The sequence below is a fragment of the Miscanthus floridulus genome, chromosome 6 (assembly GCF_019320115.1).
Source record: "Miscanthus floridulus cultivar M001 chromosome 6, ASM1932011v1, whole genome shotgun sequence".
NCBI classification, from domain to species: domain Eukaryota; kingdom Viridiplantae; phylum Streptophyta; class Magnoliopsida; order Poales; family Poaceae; genus Miscanthus; species Miscanthus floridulus.
In genome coordinates, this window is record NC_089585.1 from 47,117,309 (window position 1) to 47,141,245 (window position 23,937).

At 44.9% G+C, this 23,937-nt stretch overlaps 1 protein-coding gene across 1 annotated transcript; it reads right to left on the reverse strand.

The window, feature by feature from the left end:
- Nucleotides 1-1,835: 1,835 nt before the first annotated feature.
- On the reverse strand, nucleotides 1,836-23,937 carry LOC136460565 (gibberellin 2-beta-dioxygenase 2-like). The gene is made up of 3 exons (XM_066460218.1): nucleotides 23,543-23,937; nucleotides 2,218-2,578; nucleotides 1,836-2,114 (listed from the first exon to the last, which is right to left on the reverse strand). Exons 1-3 carry the CDS (start codon nucleotides 23,935-23,937, stop codon nucleotides 1,836-1,838), a joined length of 1,035 nt encoding a protein of 344 aa, XP_066316315.1.

Here is a 23,937-nt window from a genome sequence, read left to right on the forward strand (position 1 = left end):
TTGAGGGGAGCAACTAAAACCGAAGGTTTAGTTGAGGAAGTTTTTGAGGTCATCGAAGGTTTCCTAGGCCTCCTGAGTCCATCGCCAGTTTGGCGTCTTGCAAAGAAGTTTATACATGGGGAAACCCCTCTCGCCTAGTCATGAGATGAAGCTGCTTAAAGATGCCAGACACCCCATTAGCTTCTGTGCATCCTTCAGTTCTCTAGGTGGACCAATCTTGAGGATAGATTTTACCTTAACAGGGTTGGCCTCAGTGTATCCCAATAGTGAAGCAACACCAAAGGTGCACTTCTGCAGGTTTAACTTTATATCGATTTTTCAGAGATTATCGAAAATCTTCGAGTGGTCCCGAATGAGGTCCTCAGCCATTTTTGACTTGACAACTATGCCATCGACATAGGATTCTACGTTTCTACTGTTCTGCGCATGCAAACAGCACTGCATGCACCGCTAGCATGTAGCCCACGCGTTCTTTAGCCCAAAAGGCATTGTTATGTAACAATATGAGCCGATCGGGTAATGAATGACATAGCTAGCTAGTTAGACTCCTTCATTCGGATATGGTGATAACCAAAGTAGGTGTCAGACAATTTGCCACATGCAATGGAGTCGATGACTTGATCTATACGAGGTAAAGGATAAGGATCTTTGAGACATGCCTTGTTCAGGCCCGCATAGTCACACACATTCTCCATTGATTATGTTTCTTAGGTACAAGGATTGGGTTTGCTATCCAGTCTAGATGCAAAACCTCCCTATAATAAAACCTGCAACTTTAAGCTTTCCTACTTCCTCTTCTATAGCTCTACGCTTCTTGTCGTCAAACCTTCGTAAGCATTGCCTGACCGGCTTTGAACCAGGCTTTATCTTTAGGGAGTGCTCGGTGACTTCTCTCGGAACTCCTGACATGTTTGAAGGTTTCCATGCAAAGATATCCTGATTTTTTTAAGAGAAAGTCGACGAGCGCATCCTTCTGACCTGCTAACCTGCTGACCTGCCACAGTGGTGCTCCTGCCGTGCCAGACTGGGTGGCGCGTCACAACAGTTTGCATTGGTCGCGTCAAGAAGATTGGCGTGGCCAAACGAGTTTAGTTTTAGAAAAACCAATACTGTTATTTTTAGAAATAGTTTTTGAAAAGGATTAAAAATAAAAGAATCACGGCGGGATACATAGCAATTGAAACATTTTTGAAGATGTCTCTACATCATGACGTCATATTGCAAACGTGCCAGGAAGGCAAATGAAGGCAATCCGGTCCTCGATGATGCTTGTGACATGAGAAATCTAGAAATAGCATAATTCAAGAATTTTGTAATGTCAAAACTCTAGTACAGAAATGATAATTGGAAAGATCAAGGAGGAGGCAAGAACTTGGTGTGTGACGGGAGCAAGGCGGCTGCGGCAAATTGTTCCTAGAGAGTAAACCAACATGAGTGTTCCTAGAGAGTAATGTCAAAACTCTTGTTAGTTGTAACGGTCTGAGATCGAATCTTAAAATTTCTTCGCTATTGCTAGACAAAATTCTTGCCGGCTTCTTCTCTAAAAAGATAGATTCGATACAAATAAATTAAAATGAAATATATATAATATCATATAGTACTACAAATATGCCTAGTGTAGCATCTATACAAGCCTGAACCTCGTCACAGAGTAGCTTAAACGGCGGTTGCAGTACATTATCTCACTGCAAGAGAGTTGCTAGCGAATACGCCGGCAACAGTACGCCACGCCCGATGCCAGACTGCAAATTTTGTCGCATAAACTCTAGTCTCTACTACTAGACCCTCGTCATGTTCACTTCTCTTCTGTATATATATAGCTCGCTCATAGAGAGCTAATCGTCGACGACATCGCCGCTGCCGCCGGAGGTTGCGTTTGCGTGGAAGAGATCAAGACGGTTGTGGCTGAGGCGGAGCGCGTACATGGCCTTCTTGTACTCCGCCCACGTGAAGGTCCTGTACCGCCGCGGCGCGCCGGCAGTCACCGTCTCCGGGAGCGCCGCGATACGGGCGTCGAGCGGTGGCGCGGCGAAGTAGATGGTGGACAGCCGCGGCCTGGTGGTGCTGGCCATCACCCTGTGCCGGATGCTCACCAACCGCCCGTTTGTCAGGGCCTGATGCACATTGCCAAGCATGGCGATCATATGAACAGGAGATTGTTGTGTGACTGTTAATAACTTTAATTAAGAAACGCGATAGCATAGCCATAGCACGGACCTGAAGGAGATCACCGACGTTGATGAAGAAGGCGGACGGGTCAGCCGGCACCTGGACCCACTGGTCACCGCCGCCGTGGCCGTCGGGCAGCAGCACCTGCAGGCCGTCGACGTCGTTGGCGCGGAGCAGGCTGAGGATCTGCGGGTCGGTGTGCTCGCCGAACCCGATGCCCTTGGCGGACATGTCCGCCGCGCCGCTGGACGTAGGGTAGTGGTTGATCCTCAGGAGGGAGTCGCTGTCGACGGCCGAGATGAGGCAGCTCAAGGACGTCGGGTCCCCGAGGCCGAGGCCCTCGCCGAGCAGGTCCAGGACCCGGCACGCGAGGTGCCGCACTGCGCCCACGTACTCGTTCACTGCTACACTGCAGCAGACATGGATCGGAGACGTACTGGGAAATTAAATCACCACCAAATGCTTGGCAAATTCATGCTAAATTCAGATGAAAATTAATTATACAGAGCAGACCATCAGAAACCATTTGAATCCTTACAAATTTTGACAGAGAAGATTTACTACAGTCGGTGAGGACAGTTTGGGAAAGGGCATTTGAGGAAAATGTGCGTTGATTTGCCTTTGTTTTTTTTTGGGTAATAATCGATCGGGATTGGGTGTCTCTCACGCTAAGTAAGCTGCTGCTCTCCTCTGAGCGCGCGACAGGGGTAGACGTCGAAAGAGCTCCCCTGCCGCTGCACTGTAGCAGCAGCAGGGGCAGTCGTCAAAGTCGGCCCTACTGTTACATCTAGTCACTATAGCAGCATGGTAGCCTGTGCATGTCTGTGTACTATGATTAGATGGGTAGAGTTGTATATATATCTTCCCACTGCAACTCAGTAAAGTTGAGCGAGTTCAGTTTTGCCATCTTCTTTGCAGAGCTCCGGCCAACGCTGATGCTTATGCTATGTATGTGCGTGCTCTGTTCTTCCTCCTTTCTTCTACCTCTAGTCATAGTGTATGGTCGGCAGTGCTGGTGGAGCGGTCGGCGCCGTATAAGAGTCGTCGCCGGACTAACCGCTGGTGATGACGGACGGTTTGGAAATGGACGATAGCAGCGGCGCTACTGTGGCTGCCCAGCCACGACAGGAGGTCGTTGTGCGCACGGTGCGGGAGGTCAGCGGCACCAGTTGGCTGACGCGGACTCGCACCAACTATGGCGAGTGGGCGGTGACCATGAAGGTTAAGCTCAGAGCCCGACGGCTCTGGAATGCCATTGACAAGGGCACCGACAACAAAGAAGACAACATGTTAGTGTTGGAAGCCGTCCTCGCTACTGTGCCAGCGGAGTACAGGGAGCCATTGGGGGCGAAGAGCTCTGCTAAGGAGGCGTGGGAGGCCATTGTGGCGATGCCTGTCGGTTCTGACCGCACAAAGAAGATGACGGCCCAGCTGCTGAAGCAGGAGTACGCCAACCTCAAGTTCAAGGATGGTGAATCGGTGGAGGACTTTCCCCTCCGCCTGCAGTCGCTCATCAGCAAGCTAAGGAGCCACGGCGTCACCATCGACGAAGAAGAGGCGGTCTCCAAGTACCTCCACTCCATGTCGATGAAGTACATCCAGATCACTCTCTCCATAGAGACGATGCTGGACTTGTCCACCCTCACCATTGAGGATGTGATAGGCCGTCTACAGGCAGTGGATGATCGCATGGAGCAGGCCACAACAATGATGGACAACGGCAAGCTGCTTCTGACATAGGAGGAGTGGGCTGCCCGGATGAAGAAGTCCGAGGAAGCCTCCTCTAGTCGCGGTGGCGATGGCAAGCGCCACGGCAAGGCTTCTTTGAAGAAGAAGAAGAAGAAGGTCGACCCCAACGACTACTGTCGCTGCGGGAAGACGGGCCATTGGGCAAAGGAGTGCCCAAATCGCAAATAGGAGAAGAAGACTGAGGCTCATTTAGCGTAGGCTGATGAGGATGATGATGCCACTCTCCTGATGGCGATGTTCTGTACACTGCACGACGTTGAGGCGAAAGGAGAAGGGAGAGGTGATGGCGGCGGAAGGGCACGACAAGGGTCTGAAGGCCGTCTACCTCGACGAACCGCGCGCCCAAGTCCACCTTGGACGTGTGGGCGGCGAATAGGAGCAGAGGTGGTACCTGGACTCCGACACCAGCAACGACATGACGGGCTCCAAGGAAGCCTTCTTCAAGCTCGACGACAACATGACCAGCACGGTGAAGTTCGGTGATGGCTCAAGGGTGGCGGTCCAAGGGCGCGTCACCATCATCTTCAGGTGCCAGAATAGCGAGCACCGAGCGCTGACAGATGTATATTACATCCCGTAGCTGCGTTCAAGCATCATCAGCATTGGCCAGCTAGATGAGCACGACAGCGAGGTACTAATCAAGAATGGCGTCCTCAGGATCAGGGACTGGGAGCAGTGCCTTTTTGCCAAGGTGAAGAGGTCCCGAAACCGGATATACCTGCTCGACTTGAAGGTGGAGCAGCCGGTGTGCCTGGCAGCATGACACACCGAGGAGCCGTGGCTAAGGCATGCCCAGTTCGGCCATCTCAGCTTTGACGTGCTCGATCGACTGGAGAAGATGGTCCGAGGGCTGCCCCATATCAAGCACGCAGGCGAGCTATATGACAGCTACCTGGCCAGGAACCAAAGGAGGCTGCCATTCCCAAAGGCGGCCAAGTATCGCGCAGCGGATGCTCTCGAGCTCGTCCACGGCGATCTCTACAGGCCAATCATGCCATCCACAAAAGGTGGTCGATGGTACCTTTTCCTGCTCATGGATGATTGTAATCGCTATATGTGGCTGCAACTCCTAACGAGCAAGAACGAGGCGGCGGAGGCGATCAAGAAGTTCAAGGTGCACGTGGAGGCAGAGAGCGGCAAGAAGCTACGCATGCTGCGGACTGATCGCGGTGGTGAATTCACTTCGGTGGAGTTCGTTGTGTACTGCACGGGTCAGGGTGTGGTGCGACACCACACTGTGTCGTACTCACCATAGCAGAATGGCATGGTGGAGTGGAGGAACCAGGCGGTGGTCGGCATGGCTTGATCCATGTTGAAGGCCAAGAGCATGCCGACAAGGTTCTGGGGTGAGGCGGTGACCACGACGGTGTTCATCCTAAACCATGCGCCCACAAAGGCCCTAAAGGGCATGACGCCATTTGAAGCTTGGTATGGGTGCAAGCCGAGCGTGTCCTTCCTCCAGACATTCGGCTGCATCAGCTAGAAGACGAAGCCGGTCCTCACCAAGCCAGAGGACAGGAGCACACCGATGGTGCTCCTAGGCTACGAGGAAGGTACCAAGGCATACCGGCTTTATGACCCATGCGGACGCAAGGTGGTTGTCTCACGTGACATCGTGTTCGATGAGAAGGCATCATGGGACTGGGACAGTGAAAGTGATCTAGCCCTTTAGTGGGTTTTGGATGGTTGAATGACAATGTGATTAAAGGTCTAACTCATTTGCTAAGTATGGACAGGTAATAGGTTATCTCACAGGTACTTAATGAAAGCCAAAATGATGCGTTGTTGTATAAAACAATCTAGTTCAAGCACAAGACAACAATGCAAATGGAATTCGTGCAAAGGCTTATTTATTGTGGGATTTCCATGTTCTATGTGAAAGTAAGCTCGTAAGAATTAATTAATGAGACATGAGGGATTGCATATGGAATGGTCTCATATTTGAAGCTTGCTAAATTGAAATAAAAAAGATAACAATACAAATGAATGGTTAATTCAACACAAGATGTAACTTGATGGTTTGAGATGGTGAAGATAGCAAGGAAAGGCTTCGAGGTACTAAGCAAGGGTGAAGGGTAAGTGACGGCTTGGCGGCCGAAGAACCAAGCTAGGGTGAAGAAGGAAGTACTTGCATTTAGTTGATGTACTAATTAAGCTACGATGGTCATATTGATGTGGAGGATCAAATCTATATTGGACAAAGTGTTTGAAGTGACTTGATGCATTTGGAGTTATTCATATTTGATGAATGGAATCAAGTTATGTGCTCAAGATGGCTATGCTCAAGTGACAAGATCAATATCAACATGTTGGCACCCTTACTTGATGAAGATTGAAAGAGACGACATTAATTCAAAAGAGGTCAACTCAAGCGGTATAAATTCGTTTTTCTTTTAATCTTGAGTTTAATAGGTGTGCCATACTATTAAGAGGGATGCATCATGTTGATAGATAATGTTTTATAAGTGCTTAAGCCAACCCATGTGAGTTTTGAGTATTTGAGAGACAAAAGAGCTAACTGATTTTTTGCTGGTCTGGCAATACCGGACGTGTCCGGTATTTGCCCAGCAATGGTAAAATTGTTGTTCTCGGGTTGGTTCATCAGGAGTTCCGACAATGGTCGGGAGTTCCGACGTCTTGCGCTTTAACTAACTTGGAGAGTTCACTATGGTGGTCATACTGAACGTGTCTAGTATTCATACCGGACGTGTCTGGTATGGATGACTAGAGGCCAATGGCTAGTTTTTAAATGCCTTGAGAGTCGGGAGTTCCGACGGTCAGAAGTTTTGGCATGAGTCGAGAGTTCCGACACCTCACATACTTTAACTCAATTACATGGTTTTCAAATATGCTAAGGGTCGGGAGTTCCGGCATTCATCGAGAGTTCTGACGCCTCACATTTCACTATAACTTAGTTACCATTGGGGCAGTATAAGTCATACCGGATGCATACCGGACGTGTCTAGTATGGCAACGGCTATAAAACGACTAGTTTTTCCAAGGGGGCTATAAATACCCCCAAGCCTCCATCTTTGAAGGCTGCTGATTCTGCTGGTTGCTACACACATTTTTGAGCCTTGTCAACTCTCCCAAACCCTCTCTTAGTGAGTGTGTGATCCAAATTGCCAAATCAATTAGTGGGCTGAGAGAAATTCAAAAAGAGAGCAATCCAACCACTTGAGCACTTGTGCATATTGTCAATCTCATGATTTGCATTTGTTACTCTTAGACTCTTTGGTTCTAGACGGCTAGGCGTCGCCGGAGAGCACCCGAGAGATTGTGGTGTGCCTCGGAAAGTTTGTAACGGTCGATTTCGCCGCCTCAAAATCAACTAGTGGAAGGAGGAAAAGGAGTTGGAAAAGACTCTGGCTAGAGTGACCTTTGTGGTACCCTCTAGGGCTGACTTCACTGGGTCGCCCGTAGCCCCCTCAATGGAGAGTAGGACTCGAACGAGTCCAAACTTTGGTAAAACAAATATCATGTCTTAATTCGCATTTCATTTGATATTTGTGTTGCTCCAACTATTGTGTAGGTTATCTGTGTTTCTTGTCATCTCTAGTAGGTACCTGTAGTTTGGATTGAAGATAGAAATCAAAAGGAGCAAGTTTGGGGTTGTTCCACTGAAACCGTGTATACCGGACACGTCCGGTATAGCTACCGGACACGTCCGGTATTGATCACTGTGCCAGGCTGTTCTGCTGAACACGTGCATACTGGACACGTCCGATATTTCTTGCCTATGCTGAATATATTCATTCTCTGTTCTAACTTTGTGTTGCAGGGTTGTAGCTTCTAGATATATTCTTTATACCTTGTATACTCTGTGGCTAACTTGTGAGGGGTGGTACTACTCTTTATTTAGAGTACTAATCGTTTCCGTATTTAAAGGTGTTAATTTTTAGAAACGCCTATTCACCCCCCTCTAGGCGGCAGCCTAGGTCATTTCAATTGGTATCAGAGCGAGGTTCTCACCTAAAGCTTCACCGCCATGAGAAAATGATGTCGACGCCTATCGAGTTAGAGTCGGTGCTTCTCCAAAATGATGGTTCAAACTTTCTACCTTGGTCAATACATGTACTCAATGCTTTTAGAGATATTAGTCCTCTTGTTGAGCATATTATGGATGCAAGCATACCTTTTCCTATAGTTGATTGGAGCAACTACAAAAAATTGTCAAAAGAGGAAGAGATATGCGTGCAACTCAATGCTCAAGCTATCAATGTCATGTTGAGTACATTGAGTGCAGAGGTTCAAGATGAGACAATCTTCAATGAACAACCACCTCCGGAGAGTGCTCATCTCATTTGGACTAGACTTTCTAATTTATATGGAAAATCCAAATGTGATGATGCACTTGAGATCAAGTCAATGGAAATATGTCCATTGTGTCTTCATGCAGTGAAGAAGCCTCACAAGACCTCAAGAGCACCGAGCCAGAGCAAGAAGTGCAAGCAGCGCATGACTTGCTATCTGCTTGCACATACCGGATGTGTCTGGTATGACCAAGGCAGCAGACTAGCAAGCAGCTGTTTGCAACGATGCTCAAGCCTGGTGGCGACCAAGTGATGAGTCAACCTCAGTATCTTATGATACTCATCACTTGTGTCTCATGGCCAAGAAAAGCAAGAAAAAGAGTAACAAGAAAGATCAAGAAAAGGAGAAAGCACAAGTAGATGATCAAGATGAGAGTGATGTTGAAGTTGAAGACAACTACAACCTTGATCATCTCAACCGTAAAGACAAGTTCATCATCATGAAGATAGTTGAAAAGAATGATGAGCTTGAAGAAGAGATTGAGAAGCAAGAGCAATCACTTCAAAAGCAAGAATTGTTTCTCATCTCTAAGATGGAAGAACTAAAGGCTCTAAGTGAAAGGTATGAAAAATTATCAATTAAGCATACTTTAGTTACTAATTCCTCTTCTAGTGTTTCACAACTAGAGAAGGAAAACTTTGAGCTCAAGGCAAGGCTAGATGAACTATCAAGCAAGTATAATGTGCTACAAGCAAACTATGTTCATCTAAAGTGCTCTCATGATGAAGTAGTAGAATCAAGCATCATGCTCGAGGTGGCTCATGGGGTTGTGATCACATTGGTAAAATTTTCTCAACCTCTCACACATTCACTCACTAGTACACCATCTCAATTAAATATTTCTTGTACTAATGAATGTACTCCACAAGCAAGCCAATCTTCGATTGAGCTAAATCTCATAGAAAACATAGAGCTCAAAGAAGAGGTGGAAAGATTAAAGAAAGATGTGATTCGGTTGAAGGGTAAGGAGAAAGCACAACCTTCTCAAGATAACCGTGATAACATGGTGAAGAAGCTTGAGAAGGGTTCAAACCTTGCTTCCTCCAAAACCCAACAAAAGAATCACATCCTAAGCAAGGCCAACACAACCAAGAGCAAGAAATATGAAAAAGGTTATGCTATGGTTGTGGATTATATGGACATGAGTGGGCCATGTGTCCACATAAGAGTTGGGCCGACAAGTGTAAAGTGGCCAAACAAAAGGCCTCAAATAAGTTGGCCAACCAAAAGAAAAGTGATGGACAAAGCGCTTGTCTCATAAGCAAGAAATATGGGCATCGTACCAAGAAATGCCCAATGTACAAAGAGGCAAGAAAGGAAGCCCAAGTTGCAACAAGAAGATGCTATGGATGCAATGAGATGGGCCACAAGATTGATACATGTCCATACAAGCAAAACAAGCATAGAGCAAACAAAGGCCGCATATGCTATGCTTGTAGAAGAAAGGGGCATTTAAGCTATGAATGCCCAAATGGTAACACACCTAAGCCAAACATATTTGTTTATAATGATATGCTTAGGAAGACCACAAATGGAGTTAGTATTAGCAAGGTGATGTGTTCACCACAAACTAGTGCTAAAGCCATTTGGGTGCCTAAGCACGTGTTGACTAACTCAAAAGGACCCAACAAGAGTTGGGTACCAAAGTGTGCTTAGATTAATGATGTAGGTACTTGGTGATGAGATGAAGGTTTCAGGGTGGTTGAGAAAGCAAATTGATAATATTCACTCAATCTATCAACCAAATCTTATCATAATCTCTTATATGGTTGACCCCAAAGATAATTTAATGAATATATCATTTAATTTAGCTTCACCATTGGTAACAAGTACCTAAACCTTATAGGATAGCCACTTTATTTGTTTTGTGCTCAATGACTCATAAATAGGCATTTTTGTGAAAAATTGAAAGTGGCTAATTAGTTTTGATTGATATTTATTATGGTTGCCATATGGTGCTTTTAATAAGTTATCTAGTAGAGCAATTCATTTGTTGAGATACAGGTATACAATAAATAATAAAGCTAAACGAAGAATCACAAGTAGCGAATTATTTGTTTCTGTCCTGCACCTATCGGACGTGTCCGATATGGCCAGGGACAGAGAGAAAGTGTTTCTATTCTGTGTATTCCAAACGTGTCCTATATACCTACCGGATGTGTCCGATATACCTACCGGACGTGTCCGGTATTTCAGGAACCAGGACACTAATAGAATTACAACTGAGTCTTTGATCTATATTTTTTCATATATCCTCAAATTACTCACAAGCTTGTGATTTACCAAATCTAAGTGGATTATGAGCATCCCTTAAACTCAATTTTAAATATGGCAAAATTATTTGGTTTATGGTCAAAATGGAAAATTGGCTCCCAATTTCTTAATAGAATAAAAGTGCTTGTTGAAAGTCATTCAAATTACTTGAAGCACTTATTTAGGGGGAGCTAAGTCTCTATTTTGCACCATTGTGGACTAACAAATTTATCTAGCATTCTTTGTAGTCCTTTGGATGAAAAATTGATTTCGTATCTAGCATGATTATTTGACAATTAAGGTCAACATAAAGACTATCATGCTATATATCTTCTTAGTGGTATTCTTATGGTCTCAAGGCAAAGGTATGTATTTACATACATGCATTGTAAGTACATCTAAGGCCCTTTATATGTTAGAATGTGTATTTGTGTGACATAGGAGAGATGTTTTTCAAAACTCATTACTAGCTTGTGTAGGTGGTGTGAATTTGAAAACTATTTGAATCTTGGTCTTTGTGACCAAGCCTTGTCATGTGATAATTATTGCTCTCCTTGATTGTTTGATTGGCTAATTACACATGACATGGCTTTCTTAAGTCCACAATCTACTATGTCTCACAATCTCTCTCAAGTAACCAAAATCTATATATGTCAAATATTTGGAAAAGAGAAGTCATATTCATAGCATTTGGATAAGAAAAGTATTTACACCTTGTTTGGATCAAGAACATACATGTTTTTGGATCAAGAAATGATGGTGAAGGGGATTGGAATTAAGTGAATGAAATTTGGAAAAAGGACAGCCAACCCGCAAATACCGAACGTGTCTGGTATGCATACCGGTCGGTATGAGCGGGGTTATAAAACGGCCGGTACCCCTTCGGCCAAGTTAGGTTTTTCTTCTTCCTGCCAACCCAGCTGCCTCTCCTCGACCTTCATTGGTGATTTCAAGTTTTCACCGTGAAAAGGAAGAGAGGGAGATTGGATCAGAGGAGATTTGCATCAAGATCAAAGGCTCCAGGACTTGGATTTCCAATCATATCTTCATTCACTCTCTCAAGGTACCCTAATCCCGGACCTCATCCGATCTAAGCAGTTAGGGCATGATTTTGAAAACCCTTCGGTAGAGATGCTACATTATCTATCTAGAAGCTGTGCCTAGAGTTTGGATTGGATTGGTTGTAGATTGAGCGAAGGACCCTGGTTAGGGTTGCTATCCGCTCATACCCACGGTATGATACTGGACGTGTCTGGTATGGGACAGCAGAGCAGGCTTTGCTCCCTTGTTTCAATCTTCTCAGTGGTTGATTCATAGGATTAAGTTTAATTATCTATTGTGTTTTGTGAACCTTGTGACCTAGTTTGGTTGAGGTGATTGCAAAGCATAGGATAATTATTCTTATTTCTATATTTCGACTAAAATAAGCAATCGTTTGGGCGTGTATCTAAAATTCCTTGCATAACTTTGGATACAGGACAACAGCCATGAGCGGAAGACAGGAGCCTAGGTCCAAGCATAGGCATGATCTAGCTTTAGAGAAACACAAGAAGGCAAGACATGAAATGCATCCCAGATTTAGTCAGCAGGAGCAGGGCAGCAATAGGGGACTCTCCAGAGCTACTAGGGGTGCTCCATAATACAAAGAGGGAGACAATAGTTCTTCCTCTGACATAGATACAGAAGAGTATAGAGTGACCTAGTACCAGGAAGAGGAAAAGCACTGGTAGAGATTTAGATGGTGGCAGCTTAGATGATGAGCAAGAGATTGAGTAGGAGCAGGCAGTACCTCCAGCTCAGCACCAGCTAGGTTAGGGTATGCACTATAGTTTACTTGAGCCACATCCACTTAGTGTACCCTCTTATGTTGCTAGAGTTGATTATTGGGGGAAAGGCATGACCAGAAGGGCTAGAGATGAAAGAGGAATTGATCCAAGGGGCTTGTTGAGAATTCAGTTTGATCATCGATTTTAGATAGCCTTTCATATGGACTTCTACACCAGTGTGATCCTCACCAGGAACCCAGTGATTGCCAGGTCTTAGTGGATTGACTGGCAGTGCGTCAGAGATTTGCAGAAGGCCTCCATTGATCATGCTATTGCCATTTGTGAGCATACATGTGTTTATGAGATTATGGAGTTCCAGCATGACTGGAACACAGAGGTGGTAGCTCAGTTCTATGCCACCCTGTATGTTGAGGAGGATGAGAGGCGTATCACTGGATGCTTGAGGGCCAGTGGTATAGTGTTGATTATGATGCTTTTGCAGCTCTACTTGGCTTCTCAGATGATGATCTTTAGAAAGATAGGATCAACATAAAGCATGTGTTGCCTCCAGAGCAGCTTGCCTACATGTATCCACTAGGGGGTGAGAGAGGAGCAGGGGGGAAGGTTCTAGGTCTTCACCCTACTTGCAGATACCTAGATAGGATGTTCAGGAAGACCATTAATTACAAGGGTGGAGATAAGGGAAGCATTGCCGATTACTCCAGGAATCTGCTCCATAGGATGGCACCTGATGCACGACCTTTTAGCATCTTTGATTTCATATGGTGCGAGATCAGGAGTGTCGGCGAGAGGCCCCTCAAGGGCTATGGTTTTGCTCCCTACATCATGCACATGATTGAGCAGGTCATAGGGCATACCTCTGAGTATGACAAGGTACATAACACCCTAAAGATTATTGCAGACTTGCCTAAGGTTGGGGTACCTCCAGTAGGATCAGGAGGAGCAGCAGCAGCACCAGAGGCAGATGCACCTGTAGGTGGTACAGTAGCAGGATGAGCTTCCCCTCTACCACATGCTCCTTCACATTCTTCTTCACATCGCCGTAGTCCTCCTTCTCCTATTCGCAAGATGTTCAGTGCTATCTTTGGGATATGCAAGGACATACGGACCTGTCAGCAGAAGGAGAGGGAGGCTAGGAGGAAGGATACTTGGACTTTGAAGCAGATTGCTTCTAGACTTGAGCTTGATCCTCCTAGATCTCCACTATCAGATGAGGCAGCTAGTGAGCCTGAGACTAAGGAGCAGTAGTAGGGTAGGTACGATGTAGAGTTTGCTGAGTTCCTTCAGCGATAGCAGCAGCAGCAGGCTCTAGAGCACCCTAACACTTTACCACTATAGGCTCGAATGCCTACTCACTCTAAGCCACGTACCGGTGCTGCAGACGAGTATGCTTTAGACTGGTGGAGTGACTTCACGGATAGTTTCTATGACCCATCTGGTGTGGGTGGTTCTCGTCCAGCTAGTGCTACATGCTCAGATGATGAGGATGCTGGTAGAGATGAAGATGATGATAAGTGATCATAGCTGTCAGAGACAGCTTGCAGCCTCTTTGTCCTTAGTATGTCATTGTTGGACCTTTATGGTGATAGATGACAAAGGGGGAGAGAGACTGATTAAAGCTTCAGGATATTTGTCTCTTTTGGCTTATCTTTGCACCTGAAGATATATACTGTAGGCTGTAGTTTGTGAGCTTCATTGATGTATATCTTGAGTTTGAAATACATTGTATCATGTGAGAGATAAGACTTATGTTTTATCTTTGTACCTCTTGAGACATGATCTTTATTTATATATCAGTGGCTTGTGGACTTGAGAAAATTTGTAATGAGTGCTATGTGTGACATTACATGTGTTATATTTATTTTCATAAGGACTATGCATGCTAGAATGAAAATATTTGATGTGATGTCTTTATATTTATTCTTGTGTGATATATCTTGACATATGCATCACGGTTTTACTTTGTCACACATACATGCACTCCACAGATGCAATGATTTAGGGGGACTCTCCTATATGTTTTAGTATGTGCAATTAACATTTGAGGTCATTTCATGAATTCTAATCACAAGCACATATTAAGGAGGAGCCTCTCATAAATCATTGAACCCAAAAGTTTAAATGTTTATATTCTTTTGTAAGCTTTCATCAAGTTGTCATTAATCACCAAAAAGGGGGAGATTGAAAGTGCATCTAGCCCTTTAGTGGGTTTTGGATGGTTGAATGACAACGTGATTAAAGGTCTAACCTGTTTGCTAAGTGTAGACAGGTAATAAGTTATCTCACAGGTACTTAATGAAAGCCAAAATGATGCGTTGTTGTATAAAACAATCTAGTTCTAGCACAAGACAACAATGCAAATGGAATTCATGCAAAGGCTTATTTATTGTGGGATTTCCATGTTCTATGTGAAAGCAAGCTCGTAAGAATTAATTAATGAGACATGAGGGATTGCATATGGAGTGGTCTCATATTTGAAGCTTGCTAAATTGAAATGAAAAAGATAACAATACAAATGAATGGTTGATTCAACACAAGATGTGACTTGATGGCTTAAGATGGTGAAGATAGCAAGGAAAGGCTTTGAGGTACTAAGCAAGGGTGAAGGGCAAGCGATGGCTTGGCAGCCAAAGAACCTAGCTAGGGTGAAGAAGGAAGTACTTGCATTTAGTTGAGGTACTAATTAAGCTACGATGGTCATATTGATGTGGAGGATCAAATCTATATTGGACAAAGTGTTTGAAGTGACTTGATGCATTTGGAGTTATTCATATTTAATGAATGGAATTAAGTCATGTGCTCAAGATGGCTATGCTCAAGTGACAAGATCAATATCAACATGTTGGCACCCTTACTTGATGAAGATTGAAAGAGACGGCATTAATTCAAAAGAGGTCAACTCAAGCGGTATAAATTAGTTTTTTCTTTAATCTTGAGTTTAATAGGTATGCTGTACTATTAAGAGGGATGCATCATGTTGATAGATAATGTTTCATAAGTGCTTAAGCCAACTCATGTGAGTTTTGAGTATTTGAGAGACAAAAGAGCTAACTGATTTCTTACTGGTCTGGCAATACTGGACGTGTCCGGTATTCATACCGGACGTGTCCGGTATTTACCCAGCAATGGTAAAATTGTTGTTCTCAGGTTGGTTCATTGGGAGTTCCGACATAAGTCGAGAGTTCCGACGGTCGGGAGTTCCAGCAATGGTCGGAGTTCCGACATCTCGCGCTTTAACTAACTTGGAGAGTTCACTATGGTGGTCATACCGGACGTGTCCGGTATTCATACCGGGACGACCAGAGGCCAGCGGCTAGTTTTCAAATGCTTTGAGAGTCGGAGTTTCGACGGTCGGAACTTCTGGCATGAGTCGGGAGTTCCGACACCTCACATACTTTAACTCAGTTACATGGTTTTCAAATATGCTGAGGGTCAGGAGTTCCGACGTGAGTCGGGAGTTCCGATGGTTGGGAGTTCTGGCATTCATCGAGAGTTCCGATGCCTCACATTGTCACTGTAACTTAGTTACCGTTGGGGCAGTCTAAGTCATACCGGACGTGTCCGGTATGGCAACGACTAGTTTTTCTAAGGGGGCTATAAATACTCTCAAGCCTCCACCTTTGGAGGCCTGCTGATTCTGTTGGTTGCTACACACATTTTTGAGCCTTGTCAACTCTCCCAAACCCTCTCTTAGTGAGTGTGTGGTCTAAATTGCCAAATCAATTAGTGGGTTGAGAGAAATTCAAAAAGTGAGCAATCCAACCACTTGAGCACTTTTGCATATTGTCAATCTCGTGATCCGCATTTGTTACTCTTGGACTCTTCGGTCCTAGATGGCTAGGCGTTGCCTAGAGAGCACCCGAGAGATTGTGGTGTGCATTGGAAAGTTTGTAACGGTCGATTCTGCCGCCTCAGAATCAACTAGTGGAAGGTGAAAAAGGAGTTGGAAAAGACTCCGGCTAGAGTGATCTTCGTGGTACCCTCTAGGGCTAACCTTCACTAGGTCACCCGCAACCCCCTCAATAGAGAGTAGGACTCGAACGAGTCTGAACTTCGGTAAAACAAATATCGTGTCTCAATTTGTATTTCATTTGATATTTGTGTTGCTCCAACTATTGTGCAGGTTATCTATGTTTCTTGTCATCTCTAGTAGGTACCTATAGTTTGGATTGAAGATAGAAATCAAAAGGAGCAAGTTTGGGGTTGTTCCACTGAAATTGTGTATACCGGACACGTCCGGTATAGCTACCGGACACTCGGTATTGATCACTGTGACAGGCTGTTTTGCTAAACATGTGTATACCAGACACGTCCGGTATTTCCTGCCTGTGCTGAATATATTCATTCTCTATTCTAACTTTGTGTTGTAGGGTTGTAGCTTCTAGATATATTCTTTATACCTTGTATACTCTGTGGCTAGCTTGTGAGGGGTGGTACTACTCTTTATTTGGAGTTTTCATTTTAGAAACTCCCTTTACTAATCTGTTTTTGCATTTAAAGGTGTTAATTTTTAGAAACTGCCTATTCACCCCCCTCTAGGCGGCATCTTAGGTCCTTTCAGACAGTTCGAGCACTGAAGGAAGCTGGAGGCTTCACCAGCACCTTCAGTCGTCGAGCATTTGGTCATCCACGGTGGTGGAGACGCTATAGAGGAGGTGTCGACCACTCTAGCAACAGAGCCAAGCACTCTGGAAGGGGTGCCGAGCAGTCCTACAGTGGCACCGACCACTCTAGGACGGGTGCCAAACACTCCCATAGTGGAGCCAAGAGGTCGTATAGTGGTGTCGACCACTCCAATACTGGTGCCGAGCACTCCTATAGTGGCGTAAACCACTCTAGGAGTGGTGACGAGCGGTCTAGGAGTAATGCTGAGTACTACAACTAGGGTGCCGAGCACTCTAGGTTCTGTGCCGACCACTCCGGTGGAACAGGGGACTCCATCGACGCCGATCGAGTTCACCTCACCTCCAAGCGACATCATAGAGTTCATGGATGCTTTTCACGACGGTGAGGAGGTGCGGTTCCACAGGCTGGATGACATCGTCGGTGGCACAGGGTCCTTAGGCCTAGCGGGTCAGCTGCTCAATGAACTAGAGCTGCTTCTCGTCAGTGCAGAGGAACCACCCACGTTCACGCTGGCCGAGCGTGAAGCAAACTGGCGACGGGCGATGCTAGAGGAGATAAAGGCGATCGAGGAAAACGAGACTTGAGAGCTCATCGATCCACCTCTAGGATGTCGTCCGATCGGGCTGAAGTGGGTGTACAAGGTCAAGCGGAACGAGCGCGGTGCCATTGTCATGCACCGGTAGCGTGCATGGAGTCTATCCGACTGCTACTGGCTCCTGGCAACAGCGAAGGACTAGCGCGTCCATCACCTGGATGTAAAATCAGGCCTTCCTCAACGGTGAGCATGCAGAGACGGTCTTCGTCAGGAAACCTTCGGGTATCGCCATCAAGGGAGCGGAGCACAGGGTGCTCCTGACTGCGCAAGGCGCTCTATGGGCTATGACAGGCCCCGCGAGCGTGGAATGCTAAGATTGATGCTACGTTTGGCGAGCTTGGGTTCACGCGGTGCGCAACCGAGCACGCGCTCTACACGCGGCGACGGGGAAAGGAGGAGTTCAGTTGTCGGCGTGTATGTGGACGATTTGATCGTCACCGGCGTGCATGCGAAGGACATCGATAGCTTCAAGTGCGAGATGGCGGCTCATTTTCAAATGAGCGATCTCGGCGCACTCTCCTACTACCTTGGCATCGAGGTGAGACAGGGGAAGGAGGCGCTCATGCTCGATCAGAGCGCATACGCCTCAAAGCTATTGGAGCGAAGCAGGCATGGCTGAGTGCAAGCCGTGCGTGACTCCAATGGAGGAGCGGTTGAAGCTGACAAAGGCCAGTACCATGGCGAAGGTAGATGCAACACTCTACCGAAGCATCAGCGGTGGTCTACGCTACCTAGTCCATACGAGGCCAGATATTGCGTTCGCCGTGGGCTACGTCAGCCCCTTCGTGGAGGATCCCCGAGAGGATCACTGGGCTGCGGTGAAGCGGCTACTGCGCTACGTCAATAGGACGGTGGATCAGGGGATCGTCTTCCCCAAGACCGATGGAAGTAGGCTGCAGCTCAATGTGTTCAGCGATATAGACATGACGGGGATATCGACGGACGGCAGAGCACCTCTGGCATGCTCGTCTTTCTTAGGTCGACTCCAATCTCATGGTTGTCGTTGAAATAGAAGGTGGTGCGCGCTGTCCACGTGCAAGACAGAGTACGTGGCGGCGGCCAAAGCGGCGTGCCAAGCCGTGTGACTGCGCTGGCTGCTGGGCGAGCTGACCGGTGCGGAAGCTCACCCACCAGCACTGATGGTGGACAACCAGCCCTGCCATCGCCCTCGCGAAGAATCCAGTTCTCCACGACCAGAGCAAGCACATCGACATCAAGTTTCACTTCCTTAGAGACTGTGACGATGGAGGGCAGATCGTCATCGAGTTCGTCGAAACTGATCGGCACCTCGCGGACGTCCTCACCAAGCCGCTCGGCCGTCTTCGGTTTACGGAGCGGAAGAAGATGATCGGCATGGTGGAGGTTCTAGGGTTAGCAACAGGAATTAGGAGAAAAAATGTTAAGTAATCTGCTGTTCTCCTCTGAGCGCGCGTTAGGGGACAGACGTCAAAAGGGCTCCTCTGCCGCTGCACTGTAGCCGCGACCGGGGCAGACGCCGAAAGGCGTCCCCTGCCGCACTGTAGCCACAGTAGAGGCAGACGCCAAAGTCAGACCTGCTGTCACATCTAGTTACTATAGCAGTATGACAACCTGTGCATGTCTGTGTACTAGGATTAGACGGGTAGAGTTGTATATATATCTTCTCACTATAACTCAGTAAAGTTGAGCGAGTGTAGTTTTGCCATCTTTTTTATAGAGCTTTGATCAACGCTGATACTTGTGCTATGTGTACATTTTATTTTTCCTCTCTTCTTCTATCTCTAATCATAGCACGTGGTTGGTAGTGCTGATGAAGAGATCGGCTCACCCGTGTTGAAGATGGAGGACTAACATGTCAATCCCGACAATAATGAGGCAAAAGCGAGATTGCGAAAAGAATATGGATTGATTGATGAATGAAATCGCAGCGACCGAAAAAGGCTGCCAACATTCCCCAAGCTTATCTGGTTTCAGGACAGTCCTCCAGTAATAATCCCCGATAGAGCACTTGTGTCTGCATGCACCGCAAAAGGAAAAGGAGTCGTGCGCCACAAATTGTCCGACACGTTGATTTCAATGTCAACAGAGATCTGCTGTGCCTCACAACTTTAAACTGTGTACTAGCATGTCAGATCCGGACGTCCGGTGCTAAAGTTAGGGTACTAACATGCTTGCTCAATCACGAACTAGCTGATACTGACTGATTTGTTGTTTAAAAAAATATTATTTATTAATTAAAAAAATATAATTTATAAGTCAAATAAACAGGGACGTTAGCTTGCATTGGATAACCATGAGCTTGATAGGAGTAATTAAGCTAGGTGGCGCTATTTGCAATTGGTCACACGTACTGGACATAATTTCTAATGGGTGAAAGCCATGGACGTGACACATGAAACATGGTCTGTCATCACACCTTTTTCATCATGTGCATGGGGTTTGGATGCGCTAATAAGGCTGCACGGTGAAAGACCCGTTGTTGGTACGGCCCCCTGAATCATTTCATTTATAGCTTTGTTCTACCTTCTAAACTTTAGTCACTATCATATCAGATATTTGATATATGCATGGAAGTATTAAATATAGACTAATTACAAAACAAAATGCATAGATTGAGACTAATTTACGAGACGAATTTTTTAGTCTAATTAGTCCATGATTTGATAATATGTTGCTACAGTAAACATGTGCTAATGATGGATTAATTAGGCTTAATAATTTCGTCTTGCGGAACACTGACAACTTATATAATTTATTTTATTTTTAGTAGTCCGAACACCTCATGTGACAGCCCATATAACACATGACGTGACACCTCTTAAACTTTAGTTCCCAACATCAGACAGCCCAACACACTCGCTACGGTTTGGGTCCTTATATTAAATATGCTTTCATTTCATTTATATTGGATGGTCTGAAATGACCTTTCTTCATGCTTTCAATTGACATAGAATATAGTACCACTTGCTTGTCCTCCCTGATCCTCAGGTTTTATTATGCCAGCGCACTGTCTTTGCTACCTATCACATTCATTCACATTTGCCATATTATTCATTCCTATAATATCGTCTACGCTCATCATGTTGTGTCCTTCCTCTGTCCATAAAAACATGTAACTATAGGTTACGTGTTAGAAAAAGTAGATCACGTTTAACCAAATTTCTAGTGAATAGTATTTATATTTATGACTTCAAATCAATTTATTATGAAAATACATTCCTAATTAATCTAATGATATTTATTTAATATCATAAATATTGATATTTTTTATTTATAATTGGTCAAACTTAAGATACTAAAATATGACACTATGCTAGAATTACATATTTTCATAGACGGAGGGAGTACCAAAACATGAATGTGTTCCGTTTCTTACCGTGATGCCGTACCATTTCTAGTGGCTCAAACTGGTATGGCAGTGGCATTAATCGAACAAGCTTTGTAAAGTGGTGGCATTGCATCTAAATATTACATAAGAAATGCCAAATTTCGGGACTATAATTGGCAAAAATTCTCCCGCTAATGGCAGGTGCACTTGTGTATGTTACATGCACCTAGCAAAATATAAAATACGCGAAATCTTTGTGTTCTGTCCTGTCCATTTACTTTAGTGACCCTGACCCTACAGCTAGGCTCAGCACTGACGGTATTTGTTTGTCTTTGCAAGACAACCCTGCACCCTCTATTGTGGTCTCAACTCTCAATGCAAGCACCTTGAGTATTAGGATTGTGTTTATTATCCTAAGGCTGCAGTAACCAACCCCCCTATCAGGGGATTAGGATATTATTATTTTTTTGTGAAAAAAAATCTTCAAAAGACATGTTTATAAGCTTTGAAAGTTCTTGCTTGTACCTCTCATATATGTAGAGGAGGTGATGGTGTACATTAAACTTCATAAGCCCAAAATTCCAAGAAGAAACTTCACCTTGACATCAAAATATAAAGTTGCAAAAAAAACTCACAAAAAATACAAGCAAGCACATACAATACTTTATGAGCAAACTCAACTTTGTTCATAAACACACTGCTTTTGTCTTTTCCTTTGTTCTTTGCCAATTTCATATCTCAGGAAACTAAGGGTGCATTTGGTAGGGTTCTGGATTCTCGTAGAAACGTTTTGGTGATGAATCAGAATCACTTTGTGAAACCGTTTGACTGTTAGACTGGATTCCCGTCCACATAAAATTGCTTTTCTCATTAGAAAATATATAAATGCAAATATGCTTCAAAAAATGTTAGAACTTTTTTGTGGGTGCAGGAAAACTTAATACAACTCGTTTATTTTTTTGCACTTCAAAATAATTAATTAAAAATATAAAACATATAAGTGCAGAGGAGAGGCTGGGAACCGAATCGTGCGAAACTGGGTTCTGGCCGTTTCGCAAGCGTAGGCAAAAATCACGGAATGCTTCCAGCCGTTTCTCCTTAGAAACGAATAGGCAAAAAGCATTTGGCTCCGATTCTGGTGTTTCACGGAGAAACGGAATTGATCCGCATGTACAAACGCACCCTAAGTTGAATTCGTGCTTAAAATTATTTATATGGTTTTACATCACCACGTTGCGCCTTCAACACAAGGGTGCCTTTTTGAGATTTTTGAAAACTTATTATAAACTTGTTTTCTTCAATAGTTTTCAAGATTTCCCACAATCGGTGGATTTCCATAAGAAATATTAGCCGTGACATCAACATATCCTGTTTGTATTTAATTATTCCTGATACTATTTCTTATGAATTTAATAAGACTTAAAGATAGTCTGAATTAAACCCAAACCTAAATGATACATTCTTTCAGGAACAGAGATAGTAAGCATATATTCTTCTGTCAACAATTTTGTTGGATTGGCTATGAGATCGGGAAAACTACATTATAGTCACATTCAGAAGCATAATGATGTTCTAGGGAAAGTAGAATCACAAGCTTTTAAACCCATGCTCTTGGACTTTTCTCTCGCCCAGCTGACAGCAGGTGTATCCACTTGCTAGAATAGTAGAATCACATGAAGACTGCTAATAACAGCAGACGTGCATTATTACCATGCATGGCACACAATGGATGTATCACAATAAAAAGATTTCGCATGCACCAATACATATGTAGCTTCATATATAACAATATTTGCATAAGCAAGAGACGTCGTTCATTTGAAGTTAGGAAGACTAAATTAATGAAGTAAGTATTACACAATCAGCATCAATGAAGAAACAAGTAAATATATAGCATGCCAATATAGAGGGTGATGATTGATGAACATAATAAGAGAGAAAAGGATACTTTGCCATATGAAAAATTTGCCCTCTACATTGACATCTCTTAATCATATTTGTAATTATGAAGCATATCCTATGTCCATTGCTTTTTATTCCACTGGTTAAAATGAGCACGGGATGGAAAAACTACATTGTACTAGTCACATTCAGAAACACAAAGCTGTGTTCTAGTGGAGTAGAATCACAAGCTTTTAAACACCACCAACATCATCCCCGTTCACCCCACCCCCCCCCCCCCCCCCAAAAAAAAAAAAAAAAAAAAAAACACCACCAACATCCCCTTCCCGCGATGACTTCCCTCTTATTGGCTTTGCCCCCCAGTGGACGACGCATCAGGTTTAATTTATCCACTTGCTAGAATGACCCAAAAAAAAGGCAGGTGCATTTCTTTCCTTTCTTTATTTATTTATTTTAAAACTGACTCATGCCCATTGGTATATACTCCCAATCTTCCATGCCACTGACCACTGATGATATGCATGTACCAGAAATAATTTTTTATGCCATACTGTTGCCGATCAAAAAAAGAAATAAATATTCATGTAGATACATAAGTGATTATAACAATATTATCATATGAAAATTGCAAATACAGACGTTTGCAAATTGGCAGAGTAGAAGACTAAGCAGCAACAAATATGGACGAAATTAAACAAAAACTGCAATGCCATGAGCAAATATATAGTCGTTGAGCTAGGAGATGGTGAACAAAAGAAAGGAAATAAAAGATCGAGTAGAGAGAGGAGCGACGCATGCATGCATATATAGTTAGTTGCGGAGATATGATATGATATATACCTGAAGCGTGAAGGATCCTCCGCGTCGATGACCTTGGCCTTGCGCGCCACCGCTCCGGGTTGGGCGTGCAGGATGAGGTACTCCAGCTCGCCGACGTCGCCGTTGGCACCAATGTTCCGGCTGCCATACCCCAGCGGGTCCGGCGGCCCCGCCGCCTGCTTCGCCTGCGCGGGGCGCGCGAAGAACGCCGACGCGGCGGCGTCCAGTCGCGCGCACACCCGCGGCGGCACGCCGTGGTTGACGGCCTTGAAGAAGCCGCGCTCCGCGCACGCGCGCACCAGCCGGCGCGCCAGGTCGCCGCGCCCGGACGGCGCCGACATGTCCACCGTCGGGATAATGCCGAGCGGCAGCGAGTCCGGCGCCATCTCCCGGCCTGCCGCCGATGGCACTACCAT